The following is a 24,268-nucleotide window of genomic DNA, read 5'->3' on the forward strand; positions in this document are numbered from 1 at the left end:
TGACGCTGCTTGAGCTGTCTTTTTTGGAAGAATGGATCTCCGATCGTTGAGTTCCATTGCTTCGATACAGCCTTGAATCTCATCAGAGTGTTCAAAGGAAGTCTCTCCAGGATACACTCTACAACATCGTGGGGCAGTGATTCTTTCCTCAACAACCTTAACCTCAAGCAGCCTCGTTTTTTCGACATTCTTGCCATTGTTGGATTCGGAGAGGCTTAATTTATAGAGAATACAAGTAATCTCTCACAAACAAACAGGGAAAAGGAAAAACCCTTCAACGAAAAATCAACACTGAAGGAAAATCAAATCTACGAAAAGGAAAAAAGGGTTTTCTCCTCTCTCTCTCTCTCTCTCTCTCTCTCTCTCTCTCTCTCTCTCTCTCTCTCTCTCTCTCTCTCTCTCTCTCTCTCTGTCTCTCTGTATATCTACACAAGATCTCTCAACTGTTTCACTGTTTCTAGTTATCCATATAACTAGAACAATGTGTAAAAATATCTTGTATCACTTTTGTATAGAAACTCAGGTCAAACATATCATGTTTATAATTGCATGCATTGATATATCTAAATCAAATTAAAACTTGTAACTTGTAATAAAAAAATATATGTATTGAGATTTATAATCATCAAACTTTCTTGAATTTTATATAGTACGGCAGTGCGGCTGTTACATGCTTAATAGTTAATATAAGTTTTCAAAAACGATAGATATGTCTTGTACCTGCGAACTAACTTTTGATTTTTACACTTTAAATACATGCTTACACTCAAATTAATTTTGATTTTTAGAATCAATTGTTTTCTGAAACTAATTTGGTTCGGATCGAGGTTACACGATAAAAGTACTAATTCGGACCACTATTCATGTAGTAAATGGTCATAGCTAACGATCAATTTTTACAACTGAATATTAATCAAGGGTTCACAGTTTTATTGACTAATTTGCTTGTAACAAAAATATATATAGTAGATTAAACTCAATAAATAAATATCCAATTGATCTGCCAAAAAGGTGAACACCCACTGAATTTAAATATCGCATCAACATATAACTATTTAAGATATGAAATTTCTTCGTTAAAATGCAGTTTTTATAAAACAAAAATAATATCACTATTTCTTTTCCGTGGAGCACTTGTCCGAGCATGAAGCCATGAATCCATGCAGCTTGCAACTTTCTCCACATCTGTCCGTAATACAAACAACAACAAAAATATAAATACAAAAAGCTTGTTATAATAAAATAAATAACAATACACAGTTTTTAAGTGCGAGATTATCACACCATTCTTCCAATTAGCACATACACATGACTAAAATGTTCACTTTACGAAAAATATGTATGCGAAAAACGAAAACTTACTCGGATTTTGGAGAGAAGTATGAGAAACACAATGATGAGTAGCACAACCAAGTTTGCACAAGTAATCAGTATTGTCGATTTCTTTGGTTAGATCGTTATCAGAAGAAGGAGAAGGAGATGGTAGAGTAGGAACAAGACATGTCATGAGACATGTAAATGGGCACCATCGAGATTTTGGATATGCCGTATGAGATTTACATACTCCAAGACAATCTGAGTAACAACCTTTAAAATGGCTAGACTTAGCTTCTGCCTGAACCATAAGGTTTCCCATTACCATAACTATCATCATTGTCACTAACATCACCATTCTCGTCTCCTCCATTTATTTATTTTTTAAAATATTATTAAGTTGACAAATTATTTATTATTGCGAATATTGTCTGTGTTAATGTTCGTTTATAAAGGGATTGCGAAATTTCTAAATTAGTTAACATTTTCATATAGTCAACATTCAACAAGTAATCAAGGTGTAATATTAGCGTGGTGATCTGATGATGAATGGATATTAGCAGTTTCCATTTATTTCCAATTTTTGTTTGAAAAAATATTTATTTCCGATTTTGAGTTTATATACATCTTTTTTTGGTAAATGTACAGACGTATCAAGATATCACAAAAATTCCAAACAATTTGAACTTTGAAGTGAGCAGATCTCACAATTAGGAGATGCATGAAACTGACATACTCAGATGATAACACATGATTCAATGTTTTACGGGGTTAGTCTTACGAAAATATGTATGCAAGTGAAACTTACTCAGATTTTGGAAGCTGTCTTCAGCCATATGGCATTGACTGGTTTTAACCCGCGCAAAGACTCCCAGGAACCGTAAGTTCGTAATTAACTCAAATGCTCTTCAACAAAACCAATTACAAAGAAGCAGTCTGAAAATGCAGAATCTTCAAACAAGAACTCATCAGATACAATTGGAAAATGATTCAGGAAAGCTGTGGAAAGAAAGAACAAAAGCAGCATAAGTTTCCAAATCAAATAAAAATTCTCGAAGAAGTGATTCACTTTAACAAAAAAAAAAGGAAAAACAGTACCGCTGCTCTTCCCTAGTAAAAACAAAAAACAGACAAAAAATTCAAGGTTTCTAAAACCAATAAAACAACTAATCAGAACCGAATCCCGAACTCACCGGAGAAATTAACTGTATAATCAAAGGGTGGTGTCAATAATTACCATTTTCTTTTCTCTCTCTGAAAGGTACATTGTTTGAAAATTACAAGTGAAGAGAGGTAAAATAGAGATTACAAAGAGATAAAGATGGTTTAAACTTTAAAGAGGTTACAGTTTTTGTTTTTGTACATTGCTTGCTTGTAACACAAAATACATCAAATCAAGAAATTAATTATCATTTGGATTGATGTTTCACGATATACAACCTACTGACTTATATATTTTATTTAGATTTAATTTCATAGAACAATATCATTCGCCATCGCACTTCTTGGAACACTGATTCTTGCAGTTCTCTTTGCATGAATCGTGACATGCTGAAACTTTCTCTACATGATCTGCACATACAAAGAAAAAACCACAAGAAAGTTAATTATGCATTATCCACACGATATAATCAATTGAAAAAGACTTCATCAAACATTCTTACTTTTAGGACATTTAATTTTACTTCAAATGATTAGACCCTCATGATTAACTTGTAGGGGTTATAAATGAAAACAATTTATGTAAGAGCTGAAAAAACTTAATTATTACCCTTAGCTTCCACAGGTGATATTTCAAGACAACGTCTGGCAGCACATCCGCGTTTGCAGTCTTCATCAATGAATGTAAGACAGTTATTGATACACCTCAAAGGACATCCCCACGGCTGTTTTGCATCACCAGGTCTAATAACATTTCTTTCCCCTTCTTTAACACACTTCCCAATACAGCTTGCGTAAGATTCTTTGAAAATTTGCCGCAGATCCAGCCTTTGTCTCAATCAGAAGGTTCCCCATCACCAACATCATCATTACTACCATCGCCATTCTTTTGCTCTCCATATTTTTCTGCAGGACACAAACACTATGAGAATCTGGCCACCATTTATAGTAAAAAAAATGGTTAAAAACAGCTATTTTCCGACTAATTTTTGACCAATTATGGGTTATAGAAATCGATGGTCGAAAATAAATCAAACTTTGTGACTAATATTATTGGTCAAAAACTTCTGACCAAATAAACTGGTAGAGGATTTATATTCTGACCAACAAATTTGGTGGAAAAGTTCTGACCAATAAATATGGTCATAAAATTTTGTCAATAATAAATTACAATTTTAAAAATTATTATTTTCGTTAAAATTTAGAAATGATTAAAAATTTCGGAAAATGAAATTTTATTAATATAATAATATAAAAATAAAATATTGCGTATTTTTGTTTTGAAGAGAATATTATAAAAATTCATTGAAATTGTTTGATAGTTATGAATTGTGTAACTTTGGGTTAAAGTTGACATTTTCATAATCAGTAACAAATTAGTAGTGATTTTGATGTCATAATGACATACTGTAGTTAGTAAATAATTTTAGTTCCATTCAGTTCGAATCTATAGATTTTTATATTACTTTTTCTGTAGGAATTGTTGACCAAAAGGATAGAAAGAATTTTCTCTATTAGTTAACATATCTACAGTTAACAGCAGTATCAGGTAATTTCATCTATTTCTGATTTGCTGCTTATATTATCTTCAGTTTATGAAATAAAATTTGCATGAACACCAGTGCAGTGCCTAGGATTTTTGAGGCATAGGCGGGATATGAAAATTAGTTAAATTATTTAATGATAAATATTATATAGAAACTAAAAGATTTATTATATAGAAAACTAAGCTAAAATAGACAACATAACTGTACACTTTTTTTTATAAATTAAACAAAAATTTTAGGAAAATGGTAACACAGTATTAAAATTTATTCTTTTGCCTAAAATAGTTTAGGTTAATGCATATTTTTTTGTCATAAACATATGTAATATAACAGTATCTAGAATCTCTAGATATAAGAAAAAAAAAATCTGTAGATTCTAAATGAATGGAATTAGATTTATCTACTAACGTCGTTATCACATCAAAATCACAACAAATTTGTTACTGATTATGAAAATGTCAAATTTAACAAAAAAGATATACAGTTCTTATATAAAGAAGCCATAGTAAGACAAACCAACATTCATAAAGTAACAAACACTTTCAATCAACTTTTATATCATTCTCTTCACACACACACAAAAAAAAAAAAAAGATCTTTGTATCCTCTAGAGAAAATATGGAGAGCAAAAGAATGGCGATGCTAGCGATGATGATGTTAGTGATGGGGAACCTTCTGATTGAGTCAGAGGCTATATCTTTCGGTCCTTTCCAAGAATGTTACACAGGCTGTGTTGGGGTTTGTGTTACATCTGCGGAGTCAGCTAAAAAGTTGTTATGTCCTTTCACGTGTATCAAGGACTGTCTACATCCTAAAGTTTCTTCTGAAGTAAATCTAAATGAAATTGACGACACTGATTATTTCTGCAAACTTGGATGTGCTACCGATCGTTGTATGTCACCCTCAATCGAAGATAAGGGTAATATACTAATATTTAAGTTTTGCAGCTCTTATATAAGTTATCTTCATTTATAACTCCACAGCCTGATCATGTGGTTGTGGGTCTAAGGATATTAAGTAAAATGTCCTAATAGTGAGAAATGTTTGATGAAGTTTTTATGTCACTGAATCAATTATATCGTGTGGATTAATCTATTTTATTTTCTTGTGTTTTTTTCATTGTATGTGCAGATCATGCACAGAAAGTTTCAGAATGTGTGGATTCATGCTCAGATATGTGCTCTTAGAAGGCGCTAAAACCTACATTAACTGATTTTTTTCTATGAAAATTAATCCAAATAAAAATATATAAATCAGTAGTTCACTAGTTTGTATCGTTAAACATTCAGTCCTATTGAGAATTTATTCTGGATTTGATATCTTTTGTGTTACAAGCTAGTCAATTACCAAAAAAGAAAAAACTGTAAGCTCTCTAAACCTTATCTGTATCTCTTTGAAACCTCTCTCTCAACTTGTAATTTTGAAACAATGCATGTACCTTTGACAGAGAGTGAAAAAATAAAAATAAAAAATGATTTACGCTACAAAAAACCCAACAAATGTACCACATCAATCCGAAACAAAAAAGAGTCTAAATGATAAAAGATATGTATACTAATTTATTTATTTATTCGGTTAACCATCGTATTTCACGTTTCTATCTAATTGAGTTGGCGTTGCAATATATAATATTCGATAGCATGCATTTTACTAAAGACTTAGAGTTATAAGGAATTACTAGCCGCTTATCGTCCCTAAATTATTTGCAATAATGTGTTTTATATCCAGGCTTTTAACTTACAGTCTTTTTAAGTCCGAGACCAACCTTTGTTAAAAATCTTTCAAGAAATTAAATCATCTTTCTTGAATGAAATAAATTAGGAATGCAAGATTTAACCCTTTTTATTTTAAAGACTGAACCAACACCCGTTAAATTTGAACTCCGTTATGTTTTACCCGTTCTATTTTCTTCCTCCAAAATCTGAGTAAGTTTACTTGCATACGTATTTTCGTAAGTCTAATCCGTTAAACATTTAATTATGTGTATCATCTAATAAGTTACCCCGTAAATATACACATGCGCTGTTTTAAGTTATAAAATTACTTGGATAAATCTGATTTTTTTTTTGTTGGCGTCTCATTATCTGCTTCACTTTTGTTAAACTAATTCGGATCAGTTATGAGGTTTATACCACTATTCATGAGGTAAAGAAATGGTCATAGATATATAAGGATCAATTGATTGACTAATTTACAGCGGGATATTTTAGACTACTTGTTACGGATTCGATTGTTTTGACTTGCTTGAAACACAAAATGGTTTATATCTTTTTTTCATCTGGGTTACATACAAATGGTTTATATCTTATTTTTTCTAAATGTTAAATGGTTTACATCTTTTTTATTCAGACATTAATTTACTTGTAACAAAAACCAATTAATATAGGTTTTAGTTCTTGTGAGAGCACATATCTGAGCATGAATCCACACATACTGAAACTTTCTCTGCATGATCTGCACATACAAAAAAAAAAACATAAGAAAGTTAATTAGAATCCACATCAAAAAAATAATCCAATGATGTAAAAAAATCATCAAGCATTCTTACTTTTAGGACATTACTTAATATCCTTATACCCACATGATTAAACTCTATAATTACATCTGAAAAATAATTCATTACTAGAACTGAAGAACTTACCCTTATCTTCGATTGAGGAGGATGAAATACAACGATCAGTAGCACATCCAAGTTTGCAGAAATAATCAGTCTGGTCAATTTCCTTTAGATTTACCTCAGAAGAAAGCTTAGGATGTATACAGTCCTTGATACACTTGAAAGGACATAACCATTTTTTAAACCCGTGCGCAGATATACCACACACCACAGAACAACCTGTGTAACAAACATTAAAACTTATAGCCTCTGTCTCAACCAGAAGGCTCCCCGTGACCAACATCATCATCACCACTAACATCGCCATTCTTTTGTTCTCCATTTTCTTTTGAGGATACAAAGATTTTTTTCCCCGGAGAGAATATTAGAATAATTTGATGAAAAGTGTTTGTTAATTATGAAAGTTGATTTGCTTATATAGGGATTGTGTAACTTTGTGTTATAGTTAATATATTCATAATCAATAACATATTCATATAGTTAACATATTCATACTCAATACCATATTTTCATAATTTTGATGTGATAGACACAGTAAGTAATTAAATTTAATTCCACTCATTTATAATTTAGAGATTTTTGTTTCTCTTTACATCTAGAATCTAGATATTGTTATATTATATGTTCATAACCCAAAATAATGCAGTAGCCTAACACGTAGGTGTAGGCTTTCACTTCTTCATACTAAGTACAATTAAAGCCAGATCCATTCATGTATGTATAACAAATAGAAATAAATCCATTGTCTAGTATCCTAGTTTCAAATCTAGAAATTTTGAGTCCTTGATTTCACTATCGCAGCCTGGATATTCTATTTTCCAGATTGCATCCCAATTTCCAGAAATTTTCTTCATTCTTAGTTAATAACAACATTAAACGATTACAACTATTCAAAAGCACTAAAAAGTTCCAAAACGAAGAGTAGAGTAGATTCGAACCCTCTGAACCTTCAAGAGTCTATCGTATCATTAAGAACCATCAACAACGAAGCAGCATTTGAACCGGATTTGGCTTTAAATAACGCAAAAAAGAACAAAAAATAGTAAAGCCTCATTTGGCTTATTCTCGGCATAAATTTTAGTACTAATACATCACAGCGACTGCCATAAAGCCCATCATGGTGTAAACGATCGGCCTGAAAGCAGAATTGTCTCTCTCTATTACTCTCAGGCATCGGCTCGACGATAGGGCATGTACCTGTGATCCTTTGTTGCATTCTTCTTCCTACGCTTGTCAAGAAACGATGAAAGCTTCCCAGATTCCTGGATTGCACAAGAAGAAGAAGAAGAAGAAGAAGAAGAAGAAAAAAGCGACTCAGTGATTCTGTTTTTATTAAAAGTCTTAAACTTTGGAGTCCAAACTGAATTTACATACCTTGAGACTGTTGTACTTCTCAATGAGTGTTTGCTTTCGGATTTCCGCTGCATTAAGAAGAGAAAACGATTCAGCAAATTATCGAAACTGCTATGTTCAACGCAAACTCGGGACTTTTGAGTAAGAACATACATTTTTTGAGATAGTAAGGCTTTTTCCCCTCCTTTGCGGCTTCGCGTTCTTTCTTTTTGTGTTCTGTTAGTATTGCTTTTCCTTTGCTATAAGTTGATGATGGCTCATATTTCAACATTTTCTCCTGAGATATATTATATAACAGAGGCAAAGGCAAAGGTAAAGAAACAGGTTATCAAAGAGTTTTAGCAGAAGCCAGTGAAACAGCAACTAGACACAACAGGAGCGCAAAAGAAAAGACCACTTACAACATAATTTAACCGGTCCTTCAATTCGTTGACCTCTTCTGGATTCTTTGTTTTCTTTAGCTGCTTTTTCAGTTCCTGTTTTTAAGAACCCCGGAAAAAAATAAAAGTAAAACAGCTATGCGAGAACTTCGAAACTGGCAGAAACTTGCAAGACTTACTAACAGCATTTTAGCATCAATCAATACCTCTCTTTCTGCAGGAAGTTTTCCCTCGAAGAAGAAACTGTATCGCTTCCTAAACCTGCAAAAGTTAAAAACTTGCTCTCACTCAAACAATAACAATGAGGAAACTATAACTAGATTCATGTTCACAGGAGAGAGATATATGGATACCCCTCAGGGTCAACTTTTCCAATCAATGAGTCGAATCGAGGATCGCGAACCACCTGAATGCAAACAAAGAAACTCGTAAACAAAAACTCAACAATAATTATACACCCCCAAAAAGATCAAAACACTTGGGGAGAATCCACAAGAAGAGAAACAGAGAATTGAACTATTCTCAATGCTCAAACTTTTATTACCTTCTTTGGAACTTGGACTACCTCTCTATATCGACTCACGGGTCTTTTCGAGCTTAACTCCATTGGTCTTTTTCCATCACAAACAAAAAAAACTAAGATTAACAAACAACCAAACAACTGAAAGAAAACAATATAACAAGAGAGGAAAATGAGGACCTGTTTTTGTTTGCACGACTCGTTTTCTTCACTTGAAATGGTTTCAAGGGAGCTGCACGAGATCCATCAGCCCGCAATTTATGTATTTCCTCCAATGTTAACTCATTTTTTGTTTCGTCTTCCTAATTTCCCAATTCAAAAACAGATTTCTTTATTTTCAAATCAAAGAGATTAAGGAATCAATCAACAAACAAGCAAGAATGTCCTGAGTTTTATGATTGTTCTAAAGCTTCTAACCTCATCAGAAGAAGACACAGAAGAACACGAGAGCGCTTTTTCATCTTCTTCACTGTCCTCGAAAACTATTTTACTCGAACTCGGTTCAAACTTACCCGCTCCTTTCATTGTCAACACGTGAAACCTAAAAGATACATTAGCATTAGCACAGAAACATAATCAGCTCCTAGTGCCCTCAATCATGGAATGTAATCGAAAATTTCAGTATTGGCATAATCGAAACCAATTCCTAACCGAGTGAGGAACAATACCAAAACTTAAAAAAACTTACTTGGTAAAGAGAACGATGAATTGTCGGAGAACGGCGCGAGAAGCCGAGAAGTATTGAAATAACGATACAACTGAGAACGGGATTGTAAGATTTGGGGGAAAATAGGAAATTAGGGCTTTTATTTGATTCAATTCCGCATTAAACCGAACCGACTTCGATTGGTTTTTAGAAATTGTACCGATCGGTTAATTACAGGTGAAAAAATTGATGCTTGTAAACAAACAAGCGAAGAATCACACGACACGAATCCATCATCGTAGTCTGTGAAGAAGCTTCCCTTCCCCTCCCGGAGCGACTCGGTCGTGACTCACTAACTCAGTCCGAGTTAAAACCGGGTTTTTCGATTCGTCGTCTCAACAGCATGGAGTTGATGGACATGAATTCGATGGCTGCTTCGATCGGCGTTTCAGTCGCCGTCCTCCGTTTCCTCCTCTGCTTCGTCGCTACCATCCCCGTCTCTTTCGCTTGGCGAATCGTCCCGAGTCGACTCGGTAAACACGTCTATTCCGCAGCTTCTGGTGCTTTCCTCTCTTACCTATCCTTTGGCTTCTCCTCCAACCTCCACTTCCTCGTTCCGATGACGATCGGCTATGCTTCCATGGCGATTTATCGACCCAAGTGCGGAATCATCACTTTCTTCCTGGGTTTCGCTTATCTCATTGGCTGGTACGTAAAAGAACGAACTTTCCCCTTTTTCGAAAACCAGTGCTGATTTTGAACAATTCCTTTTGCATGACCCTGATCTAATAATTATGGCGCGCTTTCGAAATTTTTGTAGCCATGTGTTTTACATGAGTGGAGATGCGTGGAAAGAAGGAGGAATCGACTCTACAGGTAACTCTTTAATCTCTTGCTACATTCTCGTAATGGGTTGAATTGAGTTTATGAATCTCGAAACAAAACAAAAAAAAGATCTTGTGAGCTAGTGATGGAATTCGGTTAAAGTAGTGATTTTGATTTGCCTTTTGATGTATTAGGAGCGTTGATGGTGCTAACACTGAAAGTTATCTCGTGTGCGATAAATTACAATGATGGGATGTTGAAGGAGGAAGGTCTACGTGAAGCTCAGATGAAAAACCGGTTGATTGGTATGCCGTCTCTTATCGAATACTTTGGTTACTGCCTCTGTTGTGGTAGCCACTTTGCTGGTCCTGTTTATGAAATGAAAGATTATCTCCAATGGACCGAAGGAAAAGGAGTAAGCTTCTTCTTCTTCTCGAGTACTCTCTTTGTTCTTATCTTTATAGGCTAGTTTGTAAATTTATAAACTTTTTGTGCTTTTCTAGATTTGGGAAACTTCCGAGAAAAGAAAGCGGCCATCGCCTTATGGAGCTACAATCCGAGCTATATTGCAAGCTGCGATTTGCATGGCTCTGTATCTCTATCTAGTGCCGCAATACCCATTGACTCGGTTTACTGAACCGGTGTACCAAGAATGGGGGTTTTGGAGGAAGTTTGGTTACCAATACATGGCCGGATTAACGGCTCGTTGGAAGTATTACTTTATCTGGTCAATTTCAGAGGCTTCCATTATCATCTCTGGTTTGGGTTTCAGTGGTTGGACCGATGATGCTTCACCAAAGCCGAAATGGGACCGTGCCAAGAACGTGGACATTCTTGGTGTCGAACTTGCTAAGAGCGCGGTTCAAATCCCGCTTGTATGGAACATACAAGTCAGCACCTGGCTCCGTCACTGTAAGTATATATCAAAAGAGTCTTTGTGATACTTTTATCATCGTGAGAGACGATCCACTTGCTCACATTGTTTTAAGCTACAGACGTGTATGAGAGACTTGTGAAGAACGGGAAGAAAGCGGGTTTCTTCCAGTTACTAGCTACACAAACCGTCAGTGCGGTTTGGCATGTGAGTTTTTTCTTCATCTATTCTAATCTTACTATTTTCAAGTGCTTCCAATGATGGAGGAACCTAGATTTGTTTTGATCTTCTTCCCCATAGGAGACTAACTAACCGCATCTAATTTGATTTGCAGGGACTGTATCCTGGTTACATGATGTTCTTTGTTCAGTCAGCTTTGATGATCGCTGGCTCACGGGGTAAATATAGTTTACCAAGTTTCACTCTTTTGCTGATGGCATCTCTCTTCTTCTTGATCAAAATCTGTTTTTTCTTTGCAGTTATTTACCGGTGGCAACAAGCGATCACTCCGAAGCTAGCAGTGCTGAGAAAAATCATGGTGCTCATCAACTTCCTTTACACCGTTTTGGTTCTCAACTACTCAGCCGTTGGTTTCATGGTAACAACTAACTTTTTTTTCTTCTCTCCCGTCACACTTGTCAATCACTCGTAACCGCCTATTTTAACTGTTCGCAATTCGTAATCTCTTAGGTGTTAAGCTTGCACGAAACACTGACTGCCTATGGGAGCGTATATTACATTGGAACAATCATACCTGTTGTATTGATTCTCCTCAGTTACGTTGTTCCTGCGAAACCCTCTCGATCAAAACCGCCTAAGCAAGAATGATTAGTTCTTTACACGCAATTGTGAAAAAAGTAGTACCATTGTTTATGTTTGACCTTTTTTTTTTTTTAAGTTGTATTACTTATTCATCATGTACCTCACTAACAAATACAATAGTTTGCAAATGATACTTTATAAAAAATATACATATATATATATAGTTCGCAAGATATCTTTTTTCTCCATTGCCGGGAGATTTTTCCCTAAAGACAGAAAAGAAAAATTATCTCCATTAGCCTGTAATTTTGGTGAGCTCATCACACTCACGTTGGTTTTCTACAGCGTAATTTTACCGTTATAAGCTATTCCTTGGGTTTCTTGGTAAGATTTCAACTTTAGCTCATGATGATTAACCGGCGATTATTGACATTTCTCTGGCCAGTCTGAGGCATACTTGAATCGGAAACCAGATTTTTTCTAACCGGAATCAGTCAAAGCCACTGCCCTTGAAGAAAGAAGGTACCTTGTTTATATGTCTTCTGTTGCTGTAAAGTAAAAACCCGCCGACCGGTGAGAAAGTCAAAAGTATTCGTCTTTGTCGGAAACAGAGGTTTTGAATCTCTTCTCAATTAATCTTTCGTCCAAAAAAAAACGATGGGGTTTTTGCGGATTTCATTATTCTCACACGTGAGAGGACTGATTCGAAGAGCACCCTCCTCGCGGCGATTCTACAATCTCACACTCTGAGCAAGTAGAGAAACAAGGTAAGTTTGATTGTAAGGAATCGGACTTAAATGAAATTGGGGATGACCCTTATCTTGCTTTGTCGTTTCTAAAACGAATAGAAGGAAATGGGGCATCACCTAGTGTCCAAGCTTATGCTACTGTTATCAGAATCGTATGTAGTTATGGTTTGGATCAGAAACTGGATCGGTTATTTGTGGAACTCATTAGGAAAGGAGACGAGGGACGAGGTTTCAGTGTCAGTGATTTGTTAGAGATCATTAGAGGAGAAGCCGAAGAGGAGGAAGGAGAAGGTTCATCGCAGCAGCTGTTGAGAAGACTCTCTGGTTCCTAGGTTAAAGCCTATGCTACACTGAATATGTTCGACGAAGCTATCGATACTTATTATTATTCCATGCCATGTACTCGGGATGTCAAGGCATTGAATTTTCTAATGAAACGTATGATTGCTTCTGGCGAAAATGATATGGCAGCTCTCTCTATCTTCTGTCAGTTTCGGCTGGATGTGTATAAAGACACTTACTTACTTTTGGTCAAGGCATATCGCAGAGTGGTCCGTGGTTTATGTAACGAGATGAAAATGGACGCAGCTGAAAGACTTGTTCTTGAAATGGAGAAACACGGCAGGATTGCTCATGATGTCTGTGTTTACTCGGAGATAATACAAGGACATCGCAAGGACATGAATTTGCATCGAGCTTTGCGGTTTTTCTTGGATGAAGTGGCGCCGAGAAGAAGGAAAATTAACCGTGTGATTGCAAGCTCGATCCTTCAGTGCCTTTGTCTGATGGGAATGTTCTCGGAAGCTTATCATCTGTTTATGGAGTTTAGAGAGAAGAAGGTTTCTCTTGATAGGTTTTGCTACAATGTCGCGTTTGATGCTTTGGTAAAGCTTGGCAAAGTAGAAGATGCGATCAAGTTGTTCCGAGAGATGACTGGTGAACAAGGTATAGCTCCTTTCGTCGTCAACTACACGACTTTGATAGGTGGTTGCTGTCTACAAGGCAAAATTCACGATGCTCATGATTTGATGATTGAAATGGAAGAAACAGGTAAAACACCTGATACTGTTATCTACAACGTACTTGCGGGTGGATTAGCTAGAAATAAGCGTGCACAAGAAGCATTGGGAACGCTAAAAATAATGGAAGGTCGAGGTGTAAAGCCCACTTCCGTTACACACAACATGGTCATCGAAGGCCTGATTGTTGGAGGTAAAACAGACGTTGCAGAGGCTTTCTATGAGAGTTTGGGACATGATAAATCTCGGGAAAATGAGGCAAGTATGGTAAAAGGTTATTGCGAAGCTGATCTTGTTGATCAGGCCTTTGAACGGTTCAAAAGAGTGGACTTTCCTCTTCGCAAGAATGTGTATTTCACATTATTCACTAGTCTTTGCGCCGACGATAAAGAAGATCACATCGACAAAGCTGAAGATTTACTTGATGGAATGTCCCAACTAATTGGAGTTGAACCTGGCAAGTGCATGTTTGGGAAATTGATTGGCGCTTGGTGTCGAGTTGGCAATGTGAGAAAAGCCAGGAAGAAACTCAAAGTTTTAGTATCTTGTGAAAAGATAATCCCTGATTTGTACACTTACACAGCCATGATCAACGCGTATTGCCGGAAAGACGAGCTCAAGGAAGCTTATGCTCTTTTTCAAGAGATGAAGCAGAGAAGAATCTTTCCTGATGTGGTAACATACACAGTTTTGCTCCATCACAATCCAGAGTTGGATGTGAAGAGGGAAATGAAAGCCCTTGGCATTAAACGAGACCTTCACTACTACACGGTTTTAATTGATCGGCAGTGCAAGACTGGGGAACTTGAAGACGCGGAAAGGATCTTTTGTGAAATGATTGAAAGTGGAGTGGAGCCTGATGCTGCGCCTTACACAGCACTAATAGCTCGTTGTTGTAGGGATGGTTCTATTCGTAACGCGGACATAGTTCTTGAAGAGATGTTGGAAAAGGGGATTGAGCCAAGTGAAAATATCATCAATTTAGTAGAGTTTGCTAGATCAGAGGCCAGGAGGCGTCGACGTCCAAAATGATCCAATAAGAGCTTATGTGGAGCAATTCAAAATCAACCTTTTTCAGGAATCATTGTTTGATGTCTGAAATGGAAGAAAGAGGTAAATCAATCCGTTATGACATTTGAAGAAAATATTTGAATTTTCAAACGGTACAGTACAGTGCCCAAAACACAAGAGGATCAGGCTGTTTGTTTAAAGATAATCAAAACGGATGGGAATCATGGGATAAAGTATCGATTTACAAGTTGCTGTTTCATTTTTTCAGGAAAGAGAAACTTTCTTGAGAACACTGTGGTTTACATGTAGTGGAGATGCGTGGAAAGAAGGAGGAACCGACGCTTTTGGTAACTATTGATTGCATCATCTTAATCCACTGTTGAACTTGTTAGTGAACTGCTAGTAATCCTTGTGTATTCTCGTAAAGGGTTGATTTTAGTTTATAAATCTTAAAACAAAACAAGAAAAAGATCCTTCCTTTGCTTTGTATGCTCTTGTTCTTGTGAGTTTATTATGATGAAAAAATTTGGTTGTAAGTAGTGATTGTGATTTCTTTCTGTGATGTATTAGGAGAAAAGAAAGTAGTCATCGCCTTATGGAGCTACAATCCGAGCTATATTGCAAGCTGCGATTTGCATCGCTCTGTATATCTATCTAGTGCCGCAATACCCAGTGACTCGGTTAACTGAACCGGTGTACCAAGAATGGGGGTTTTGGTCCTTTTGGAGGAAGTTTGGTTACCAATACATGGCGGGATTTACCGCTCTTTGGAAGTATTACTTCTTCTGGTCAATTTCAGAGGCTTCTATTACCATCTCTGGTTTGGGTTTCAGTGGTTGGACCGATCATGCTTCACCAAAGTCAAGAACGTGGACATTCTCTGGTTTGGGTTTGTGTTTGATGTTATTTTCTTCTTAGTTGTAGGAGTATTACTTGTTCATCATTTACCCCACTAACAAATCAAATAGTTCGCAAAAATATTTGTTCTCGGTTGACGGCAGCTTTCTCCCTAAAGACAAAAAGAAAAAAGAAAGAAAAAAAAAGAAGCAATATAAGACAGTTAGAAAAAAAATACACATTTAAATATGTTTGGTGTTTTATCTCTATGTTTGCGCTTAAATTTACAAATGTTTAAAAGTAAAATCAAACACCGTCGTCAATAAATCAATTTCAAAGATGTCCACTAGTATCACCAGAAGTTACCGAGAGAATTAAATAGGAACATAAGTTACATACATGTTTGTTGTATGTAACAGACTGAAGTTTTTTTCTTTAAATGACTGAATGATAGGTAAAAGAAAATATACATCTACAGAAATACACTAGTTAAAGCAAATAGACTTCTTTGATTTTACGGAAATTAAATTTCTAACGTTTTCGACCCAAAAAAAAAAAACTCGAACGTAAAAGCTTTGGCTATTATATTTGGCCTCTCAAGAGCAAATTCTACGTAATGTTCAAAAACAAAAAAAGAGCAAATTCTACGTATCCTTTCAGAATTTAATTAAATTAATATCTTTTATTTAAATTAGATAATGAAAGAGAGTTGATATAGATCCAAACTCAATGTTACTAATGTAGTTATCCATACTTTGTCGGCAAAATATGTTTCTAATTTGTTTTTGAACAAGTAGTCAATAATGATTATTAAACTACTAAAAGTTTGGGTAAATATATATCTATAAATTAATAATGGAATTGCCAAAATATTGTAATTAATTATATTCTTCACAACAATATTATATAATTTTTTAAAGCTTTTTAAATATATAAATATAAATATGCCAATTTTTAATAAAAAAATGTTATATCTTTTGACATCATTTATCTTTATAGAAAATTATAGAAATTGTGTTCTATTAATTTCAAATATATTTTATCTAAGCTATTGTTTTGGGAGAATATTGATAAATAAAACTGTACATTATAACAAATAAATGATGCGGGAAAAAAATATTTAATTAGATAGTGTACCGTGTCAAATTATAGAAAATTTGTAATTTAATTGGCAATGCTATTCAAAAAAATTATTGCATTATAAATCTTAAATATCATATACAGTTTGTAATCATGTTAGTGAAAAATTGTGAATATATATCTTTTAAAGCTACTTCTATGAGATTAGATAAGAACTGCAAATTAATATCAATAGATAATGAAATAATTTTCTAAAAAAATGATTAAAAGCCCATGATTAATCAAACTTTGTAGAATGCCTATATATTTAATAGTGTTACAGGTATGAATTGATTAAACAACAAAAAATATCACGGGAGACTTTAGTCCAATGTTCTCCACATGGATTAGCTGTCCAGTTATTCTCAGTTTCGATTCAGGCTCTACTCATGTGTATGTTTTTTAAAGATAGCGAAAGCCATAACGAGAAAAAAAAAATCCAAAAGTTTTAATAATAGGAAAAATACAAAGATGGCATCTTAACGGAAACAAAATCACAACTTATCACTCCACCAAGTTTCTAATAATAGGAATAAGTGGTTTCTAATAATAGGAATAAGTGGTTTCTAATAATAGGGGTAGTATGTGGTCAGAAACAAAGTGGACTAAAAATTAATGAGACTGTAGATGCGCTGCAATTATAATAATTATCAAATATCGATTATCTTAATGTTTTGAATATCAAAAGGGCCAAAACAAATTGTTATAATATAAAATTGTAAAAAAGTTTTAACTATTTAACTAAGACCGTTTCAAACTATTTGTAGGTCGTAGAAATATATTTAATACTTTTATCACAAAATAGATCTCAATAATAAAAAGAAACGTTATTTTGGTGGTTACTGTATGGTTCACAAAGATGACCAAAAACAAAAATCAACCATACTGTATTTGAAACTTATCCAGATAGTCTTCAGCTCCTCAATCTGAACCGAACAAAATTTAGGTGAACTAGACTGAATCTCGTCTCTTGCAATCGTTTTAATCTAATTAACCTACATAAAGTTAATCGCTGGAGAAAAAATCGTGTCTCTATTCTTAACTCTAATTAATTATTAAACAAATTTAGAATACTCGAAACCTCTTACAATAAACTTGCAAAAATCTTTAAATAGTTTTTAGCCAAACTCCATAAGCAGGAGGAGGTTGGGAAAGGTTATTTTGGATAGAAGATGAATTAAAGAAGATTATTTTAGGTTCGGGATCAGGATTTTTTAGTTGGCTTTCGTTTACAATTAAGGTTATAATTTGGTCTAAAGTTTAAAGGTAATTGTTATAGTCTAACGGAGTGCTAATGTAGATAACATTTGGATAATTCGTAAAGTTCTTTAAAAAGTATTTGTAAAATGTAGGAAAAAACTTATTTTCAGGGTTCAGCTTTTTCATAACATCTATTTTCAGAGATATACTAGAGTAAAAAATATCAGAACAAAAAAAAAAGAATAGCTAGAACTATAAAAATGAATTGTTAAGAGTAAAATAAAAGTCAAGTGTTATGGACACTATATTCACATACATTCTATTTGATATTAGGAAAAAAAAAGAGTTTAAACATTAATAACAAAGGAATTTATTTTAGGATACTCTGATAATATTAATAGATCATAGGTTTTAGTTTTTATAAACTTTCATCAAATGACAGTTGAGATAATTTATGTAAATTTCACATCTAATTGAGATTTTTTTGCACTAATAGTATAAAACACGTTCCATTATTAATCAACGCCAGTTCTCAAATTTCTATTATAAAAAAGTATTCATGTGTAAAGAGAGTGTCTATTGTATAATCGTAAAAACAGCCATTAATGGGTATTAATTAAGATTAAAAGAATGATTAACCATTGTGAGTGTGAGTAAACATGCCAAAAGGGGAAGGGTATCATTAGAAACAACACGTAGGGAGACAAATCTGCAGTGGACCACTATCACATCAAATCAAGTATAAAGATTCGTTCGAAACCAATCTTTATACTGTACTATATAAATCACAGCTGGAGACGTAAAAAAAATCCAAAAAAAAACCAAAAAAATCAACTGGTTGTAAAATAAAATAAACAACAAGCATCAACTTATGAATTTCAAAAGATTTGTAATATCAATTTCAAAAGTTAAGCAATTACCTCGTGTTTAACTATACCTTTCAACCGATATTCGCATCCATAATCATGTGAGGGTTGAAGGTTCACATAAATGGTTGCTACATTTCTTTTTTCCTAACAGCTTTGGTAAGGATTGCCAAAATATATATATATATATATATATATATATATATATTGCCAAAATATCTTAATTAAAACCTTTTTCAATAAACTTTATGGAATTTCTTTGTATTTTGGCCATATAGTACGTCTAGGTCTATGTTGATAATATCATGTTTAGGGCGTAAATTAAATCAGCTGTCATAATGAAGTAATGATTTTAAATCAATATGAATGCCGAAAATAAAAAAAAATCAATGTGAACAAATAAAAATTATAATACACTTTTCGTTTCCATAAACAAATTTCAAGCCCTTAAAGAACAAAAACGATAACTAGGGGGAATTAACTTTGTGCTGTAACTATATATACTACATATATACAAAACTATCATGCATGCAGTTTGATGAAGTGCAGTGGATTACGTCTTGAAATATCATCTTCTAAACACCATTAATTACCAACACGATCGTCGAACCTAACTATGTGAAAATCTGAATCCAGGTCGTAGCAGTTTTTACTATATATAGTAGAACCACAACTTAGTTAAAGCTTCGTTAGACGATTTTAGGTTTTAGTTATCTCGTATATCGTAGGTTGAAGAACTTTCTAGATATTTGTGACTATAAGTTATTTGTAGATCTTTTTGCTTTTTTTTTCTTTCTTAGTAGCTGTTTCGTATGGTATTTGAAATACTTTAACAAACAAAAAATGGTATTTGAAATACTAATCACATATATTTTATGTAGGGGTCAAACACTTTTTTAAAACAGAAAAGACAGTTTGGGATTTTTACAAAAAAAAAGGATTAAGGGTAGAAAACCGAGGAGATGGTGACGCGTGGCAAAGAGTTGCCTTAAACTGAAAAAGAAAAAAAAAACAGTGCAAATGTTTTAGTCGGAAGAGACCAGCCGAGTTAATTTTAGTAATTAATTCCTAAATCTCTTGAAAAAACTATAAAGACGAAATTGGTTTTATGAAATAATTATTTATGAAACAAAAGGCAAATTTCTTCGGACTGACCCATAGCTTTACCATTTCTGAAGACCAGAAACCCATTAATTTTTTCATTATACTATATTCTATGATTTTAAAATATAGTATTGAAAAGTTGTAAAGCAAATGCTCTATAGAACTTAGTGACGGATATCATTATAGAAAAGCCACATGGTCACCTCTCTCTTGTCCGTTTCAGGTAAAATTATTGGTAATTGTGTGTGTGTGTGTTAACCCTTTTGATTGTGAATTAGCAATTTTATGCAATTAGTAGTACTAATTCGTGTTGTCGTTTGTCAATCAGATTCAATATTTTATCGATAGTTTGTATAGAAGCTTATAATTAAATATGAATATGATATAATAATATCCCCTCAAATATAGTAGATTGAATATAATTTTATGATTTTATCACTGTTTTGTGTTTCACAGTTAAGTGTTGTTTTAAATTTTGAAATGCCTAGAGAAATTAATAGAACATAATAACAAGAGTCGATTTTTTTTTATAGAAATATATTGAATTTTATCAACAAGTTTCTTAATTTTCTGTCAAAGTATGTTAAAAATTACTAATTTTAAAGCGAACGACGTATATATTAATTACAGATTAAGAGTTATTTATATGTAACTAAAGATCAAAAAATTAATTGAAAATCTTTATTAAAAATAGTTTTTTTCTTTACGAAAGAAGACGACAAAAAAGGACCAGAAAAGAAAACGACAAATAAGGACCAAGTAAGAAAACACTACTCATGTCCATACATATATGGCCTAACCTTTATAACAAAAAACATATCCAAAAAAGGAAACTCGGAACATCATTTTTTTTTAAAGCAACACTAGACGTATATAATATATATATCGTTGTGTAAATTAACAAGCATCAATCAATCAATTGATACATATGATGATATGAAAACATATCACTACAAGACGAATTAAGTGGAATAAAGATAGCTAGATCGATTTCTGAATATATATATATATGTCTTCTTTTTTTTATATACATAGTCCGGATAAATATCTTTAGCAACGGTATAGGTAGATATGTTTTGTATGTTGAAAACAATGCTTTTATAAATAGCGAGTCAAATTAACATCTCATAAAGATTGAAGAAGAAAAGATAAATTCAACAAAGATCATATTACTCACACGTTTGGGTCTATAATTGATAAACATGAATGTAAAATTAAAATGCAGCGTAAAATTTGGGGAGAATCACATATGTTAGTTAAGAGTTATTAAAGACCGTTTTTATATTTTACCTGAAAAGATATATGCAAACTTGCGACTTGGGAGAGTTTTGATAGTTTGGTTAATCGGATAGTTCGATTCGAGAGAAATATATCAGAAGTTGCCGAAATAGATTATAGCTAGGCTCAGTTGATCAGTTTCGAGCTTAAATTTTTTTACCGAAAATAAATAAAGTTTTGGTATTTTTGTTTAAACTTGGTTAAAATAATGTAAATTTGCTTATACTTAATTAAATTCGGATAATTCCGTTAGTTCTATGGTTTAATATTTAAAAACTATTTTTGAAAATTTTGATATCGTTTAGTACATCCCATTATGAAAATTAAAAGAAATAAAACGAAAAAAATCTATCAATTCGGAAGTATTATACTAAACGGAAAACCAAAATATTTTATGATGTTGCCAATCAGTTTTCTTGCCTTAACCGAATGAAAACCAAAAACCGAAAAGTTCAGTTTCATTCGGTTCAGTTTATGGTCGCATGCCTAGATATTTTGTCAATAAAGACTAGGACTTTTTGTGGTTTGAATGTACAACGAGGGGCTATTATTCATAATAATACAAAGGCGGTGAACGAGGGAAAAAAAAAGACTAATACACAAAGGCCAATAATATAAATCAATAAATGAAGTCAAGAGAAATTAATTTATTTATTATCACTCTAAAAATCCAAGAAAAACAAAACCCTAATTCCAAAATTCAAGAACGCCATTGATTAAACATATCATTTGTGATACATCACATAAGTTACATAATTAAAACACACACATAAAAAAAAAACAAACAAGAACAAGATCGAGATGATTGCATATAGGTAAACAACAGTAAACCGATCAAAAGCCCCACAAGTCCTCATCGTTAGAATTCTCCGGAGAGTCATCCAACGGCCGAGAACTCATCCACGGCGGAGGCGCAACCATCATCCCTTCCGCCATATTAGCAAGTAAATTAGGCATATTCAACACTTCTTCTTCGTCCATAAACTCTGTTCCACACCACGAGGAAGACGCCATGTCACCAGCTACGTGGAAGTCACGCGATCTTGACTTCGAAAAACTACTAGAACTAGTCGTCTTTTTGGCCTTTTCCTCCTCCTCCTCTTCTTCACATCCTTTCATCGCAGCAGCCGCGGCCGCCGCAGCTCGAATATCCGCTGCAGATGTTGATCCCGGAACCGGGTATGACGTGGCGGATCCGGGGAAGTTCAAGATGGCTTCTCTGCCTTTAAGAGCCATAGCAGCCACATCGTAGGCGGCTGCTGCCATCTCTGCCGTTGGGTAAGTGCCGAGCCATATTCTAGTGGTTTTCTTGGGCTCACGGATCTCAGAGACCCATTTCCCGCTCCGGCACCGGATTCCTCGGTATACCGGATCCTTTTTCCGGCCGGCAGTAGTAGCCATTGAGTTATCAGTGCTAGTACGTAGTCAGTATAGTGAGTAGCAAGAGAGAGAAGGGTTTTTCACACGTGGCCAAACCAGAGTGATTTTATTTTCACACGTGTGAGGTGGCAGATTAATTAAAGAAGATGAAGAAGTTTTGGGTTAAGAGGGCCATTTGGTATGATTTGTATGGTACCATCAGCCATATATATATAGCTGATAAATAAACACTGTATGTGTGTGTTATAGACTTATAGTTATGTATATATATAAAACTGGATTATAAATTGAAATAAGTAGGGCTTAGTGAGAGAGATTAATGTTTAAGAATATTAAAGGGTTATTTCGCTAATCTTTTGTCAACTTGTTATTCTCTGGCACTTTCTCACTAGGGGTTGTCGAAAGTGTGTCTTGTTTGGGTTATTCCTGTAACAATAATTGAGAAATTTTTTTAACTATAGTTTATTCTGTGTAGCTTATCGTTTTTAGATACTAGTTGATATAAAAATTTAAGCTAGTGTAATTATCAATATGAAGCAAAAACATATAAACCCTGTATAAATTCAAGAGAAGGCATCGTAAATGTATATATTGATGAATTGGTTAGAAATGAAGGTTCACTTTGTTTTGGTGCATGTTGATCGTCATAGAATTTTAATTATAAAAAAATTGTCGAAGATACGAAAAAAAGTTGATGAGATAGACGTATCCAATATAAGAGAATAATCGGAATATACTAAACCATAGTCTAGAAAAAAAAACTAAAATCTATTTTTTTAACTAAGTCTTTAGCCTTAATTAGATCATAAATCCTAACTTCTTCTTCTTCTTTTTTTTTTGTGTCTCCGAGAGCCACTGAGGGTGCAACGAAGCCACATAAGACTGACTATGATCCTCTGAGGTGGCAGTTTGCGTGGTGAGACGAGCTCTTCTATCTGATGTATTTCCCTCCAAATTCTTAACTTCCACTCTTTGATACCTAAAGGACATATATATGGCCATGTTTGGGGTCTATTAATTATAGCTCCAAGTAGCTCAGCATCTTCCAATACAAGAATCATCTGATTAAGCTTATGGGATTGCATATTCTCTATTGCCCCAGACCATATATACTCAATTTAAATCTTTGCCTCTCCTAATTCTTTCACCTTGCTAAACGATCTCCTACTATGGATCAGAACAAGACCTTCAATTGCATATTTCTTCAGATTATCAAAAGATTCAATCTATTTTTTCCCTCCAATAATCTCATTTCCCCCTCATTAATTAACGTCGTTGTTTCCTTTATACATTATAACAAATTGTGTTTTTAATGCAAAAAAAAAAACAACATTTAGATTGCATACTGGGAAAAACCGCAATTGAAACAGAAGATTCTAAATTAATCGGAAATGGATTCAACTCTAAGATCAATAAGTGAATAAATTATTAAAAACACAAGACTATTTCGAGAAAAATAAATACAAGACTATTTCGAGAAAAATAAATACAAGACTATCTGAGATATTTTTAAAAATAAAAAGAAGACAAGGATATCGAAAAGGAATAAGAGGGAAAAAAAAGTCATTTTGTCAAGTGGGGACCAACATTTAAAGACAACCGGTTTTAATCTGAACCGGTGCATTAAACCGGTTATAAAAGCATATTAAGCAGAACGTCGTATCTCAAAACCGGAGATTTTTTAGGTCTCCGTTGCCTCGTTCATC

General features: G+C 33.9%; 6 protein-coding genes and 1 pseudogene across 6 annotated transcripts; 3 read left to right on the top strand and 4 right to left on the bottom strand.

The window, feature by feature from the left end:
• Positions 1 to 1,112: 1,112 nt before the first annotated feature.
• On the bottom strand, positions 1,113 to 3,375 carry LOC18993606 (annotated as a pseudogene).
• A 1,249-nt stretch (positions 3,376 to 4,624) lies between these two features.
• LOC18993607 (thionin-like protein 1) lies at positions 4,625 to 5,279 on the top strand. The gene is made up of 2 exons (XM_024153277.1): positions 4,625 to 4,941; positions 5,154 to 5,279. The coding sequence occupies exons 1-2, from the start codon at positions 4,641 to 4,643 to the stop codon at positions 5,207 to 5,209; spliced, it is 357 nt and encodes a 118-aa protein (XP_024009045.1). The 5' UTR covers positions 4,625 to 4,640; the 3' UTR covers positions 5,210 to 5,279.
• Positions 5,280 to 6,324: 1,045 nt separating this feature from the next.
• Positions 6,325 to 7,025, bottom strand: LOC18993608 (thionin-like protein 1). Its single transcript, XM_024153313.1, has 2 exons — positions 6,664 to 7,025; positions 6,325 to 6,476 (listed from the first exon to the last, which is right to left on the bottom strand). Exons 1-2 carry the CDS (start codon positions 6,959 to 6,961, stop codon positions 6,412 to 6,414), a joined length of 363 nt encoding a protein of 120 aa, XP_024009081.1. The 5' UTR covers positions 6,962 to 7,025; the 3' UTR covers positions 6,325 to 6,411.
• A 541-nt stretch (positions 7,026 to 7,566) lies between these two features.
• LOC18993609 (ribosomal RNA processing protein 36 homolog) lies at positions 7,567 to 9,667 on the bottom strand. Its single transcript, XM_006417149.2, has 10 exons — positions 9,581 to 9,667; positions 9,310 to 9,433; positions 9,073 to 9,194; positions 8,917 to 8,983; positions 8,726 to 8,778; positions 8,579 to 8,633; positions 8,394 to 8,468; positions 8,146 to 8,269; positions 8,014 to 8,060; positions 7,567 to 7,901 (listed from the first exon to the last, which is right to left on the bottom strand). Exons 2-10 carry the CDS (start codon positions 9,415 to 9,417, stop codon positions 7,806 to 7,808), a joined length of 747 nt encoding a protein of 248 aa, XP_006417212.2. The 5' UTR covers positions 9,418 to 9,433; positions 9,581 to 9,667; the 3' UTR covers positions 7,567 to 7,805.
• Positions 9,668 to 9,812: 145 nt separating this feature from the next.
• LOC18993610 (lysophospholipid acyltransferase 1) lies at positions 9,813 to 12,234 on the top strand. The gene is made up of 8 exons (XM_006417150.2): positions 9,813 to 10,246; positions 10,359 to 10,414; positions 10,558 to 10,778; positions 10,867 to 11,275; positions 11,359 to 11,444; positions 11,572 to 11,635; positions 11,717 to 11,835; positions 11,928 to 12,234. The coding sequence occupies exons 1-8, from the start codon at positions 9,942 to 9,944 to the stop codon at positions 12,063 to 12,065; spliced, it is 1,398 nt and encodes a 465-aa protein (XP_006417213.1). The 5' UTR covers positions 9,813 to 9,941; the 3' UTR covers positions 12,066 to 12,234.
• A 433-nt stretch (positions 12,235 to 12,667) lies between these two features.
• Positions 12,668 to 15,811, top strand: LOC18993611 (putative pentatricopeptide repeat-containing protein At1g13800). The gene is made up of 3 exons (XM_024152417.1): positions 12,668 to 14,880; positions 15,047 to 15,125; positions 15,349 to 15,811. The coding sequence occupies exon 1, from the start codon at positions 13,105 to 13,107 to the stop codon at positions 14,797 to 14,799; it is 1,695 nt and encodes a 564-aa protein (XP_024008185.1). The 5' UTR covers positions 12,668 to 13,104; the 3' UTR covers positions 14,800 to 14,880; positions 15,047 to 15,125; positions 15,349 to 15,811.
• A 6,205-nt stretch (positions 15,812 to 22,016) lies between these two features.
• LOC18993612 (ethylene-responsive transcription factor ERF027) lies at positions 22,017 to 22,586 on the bottom strand. The gene has a single exon (XM_006417152.2). The coding sequence runs from the start codon at positions 22,581 to 22,583 to the stop codon at positions 22,017 to 22,019; it is 567 nt and encodes a 188-aa protein (XP_006417215.1). The 5' UTR covers positions 22,584 to 22,586.
• Between the last annotated feature and the right edge of the window lie 1,682 nt (positions 22,587 to 24,268).

This window comes from Eutrema salsugineum, unplaced genomic scaffold (assembly GCF_000478725.1).
Source record: "Eutrema salsugineum unplaced genomic scaffold, Eutsalg1_0 scaffold_5, whole genome shotgun sequence".
Taxonomy (NCBI): Eukaryota; Viridiplantae; Streptophyta; class Magnoliopsida; order Brassicales; family Brassicaceae; genus Eutrema; species Eutrema salsugineum.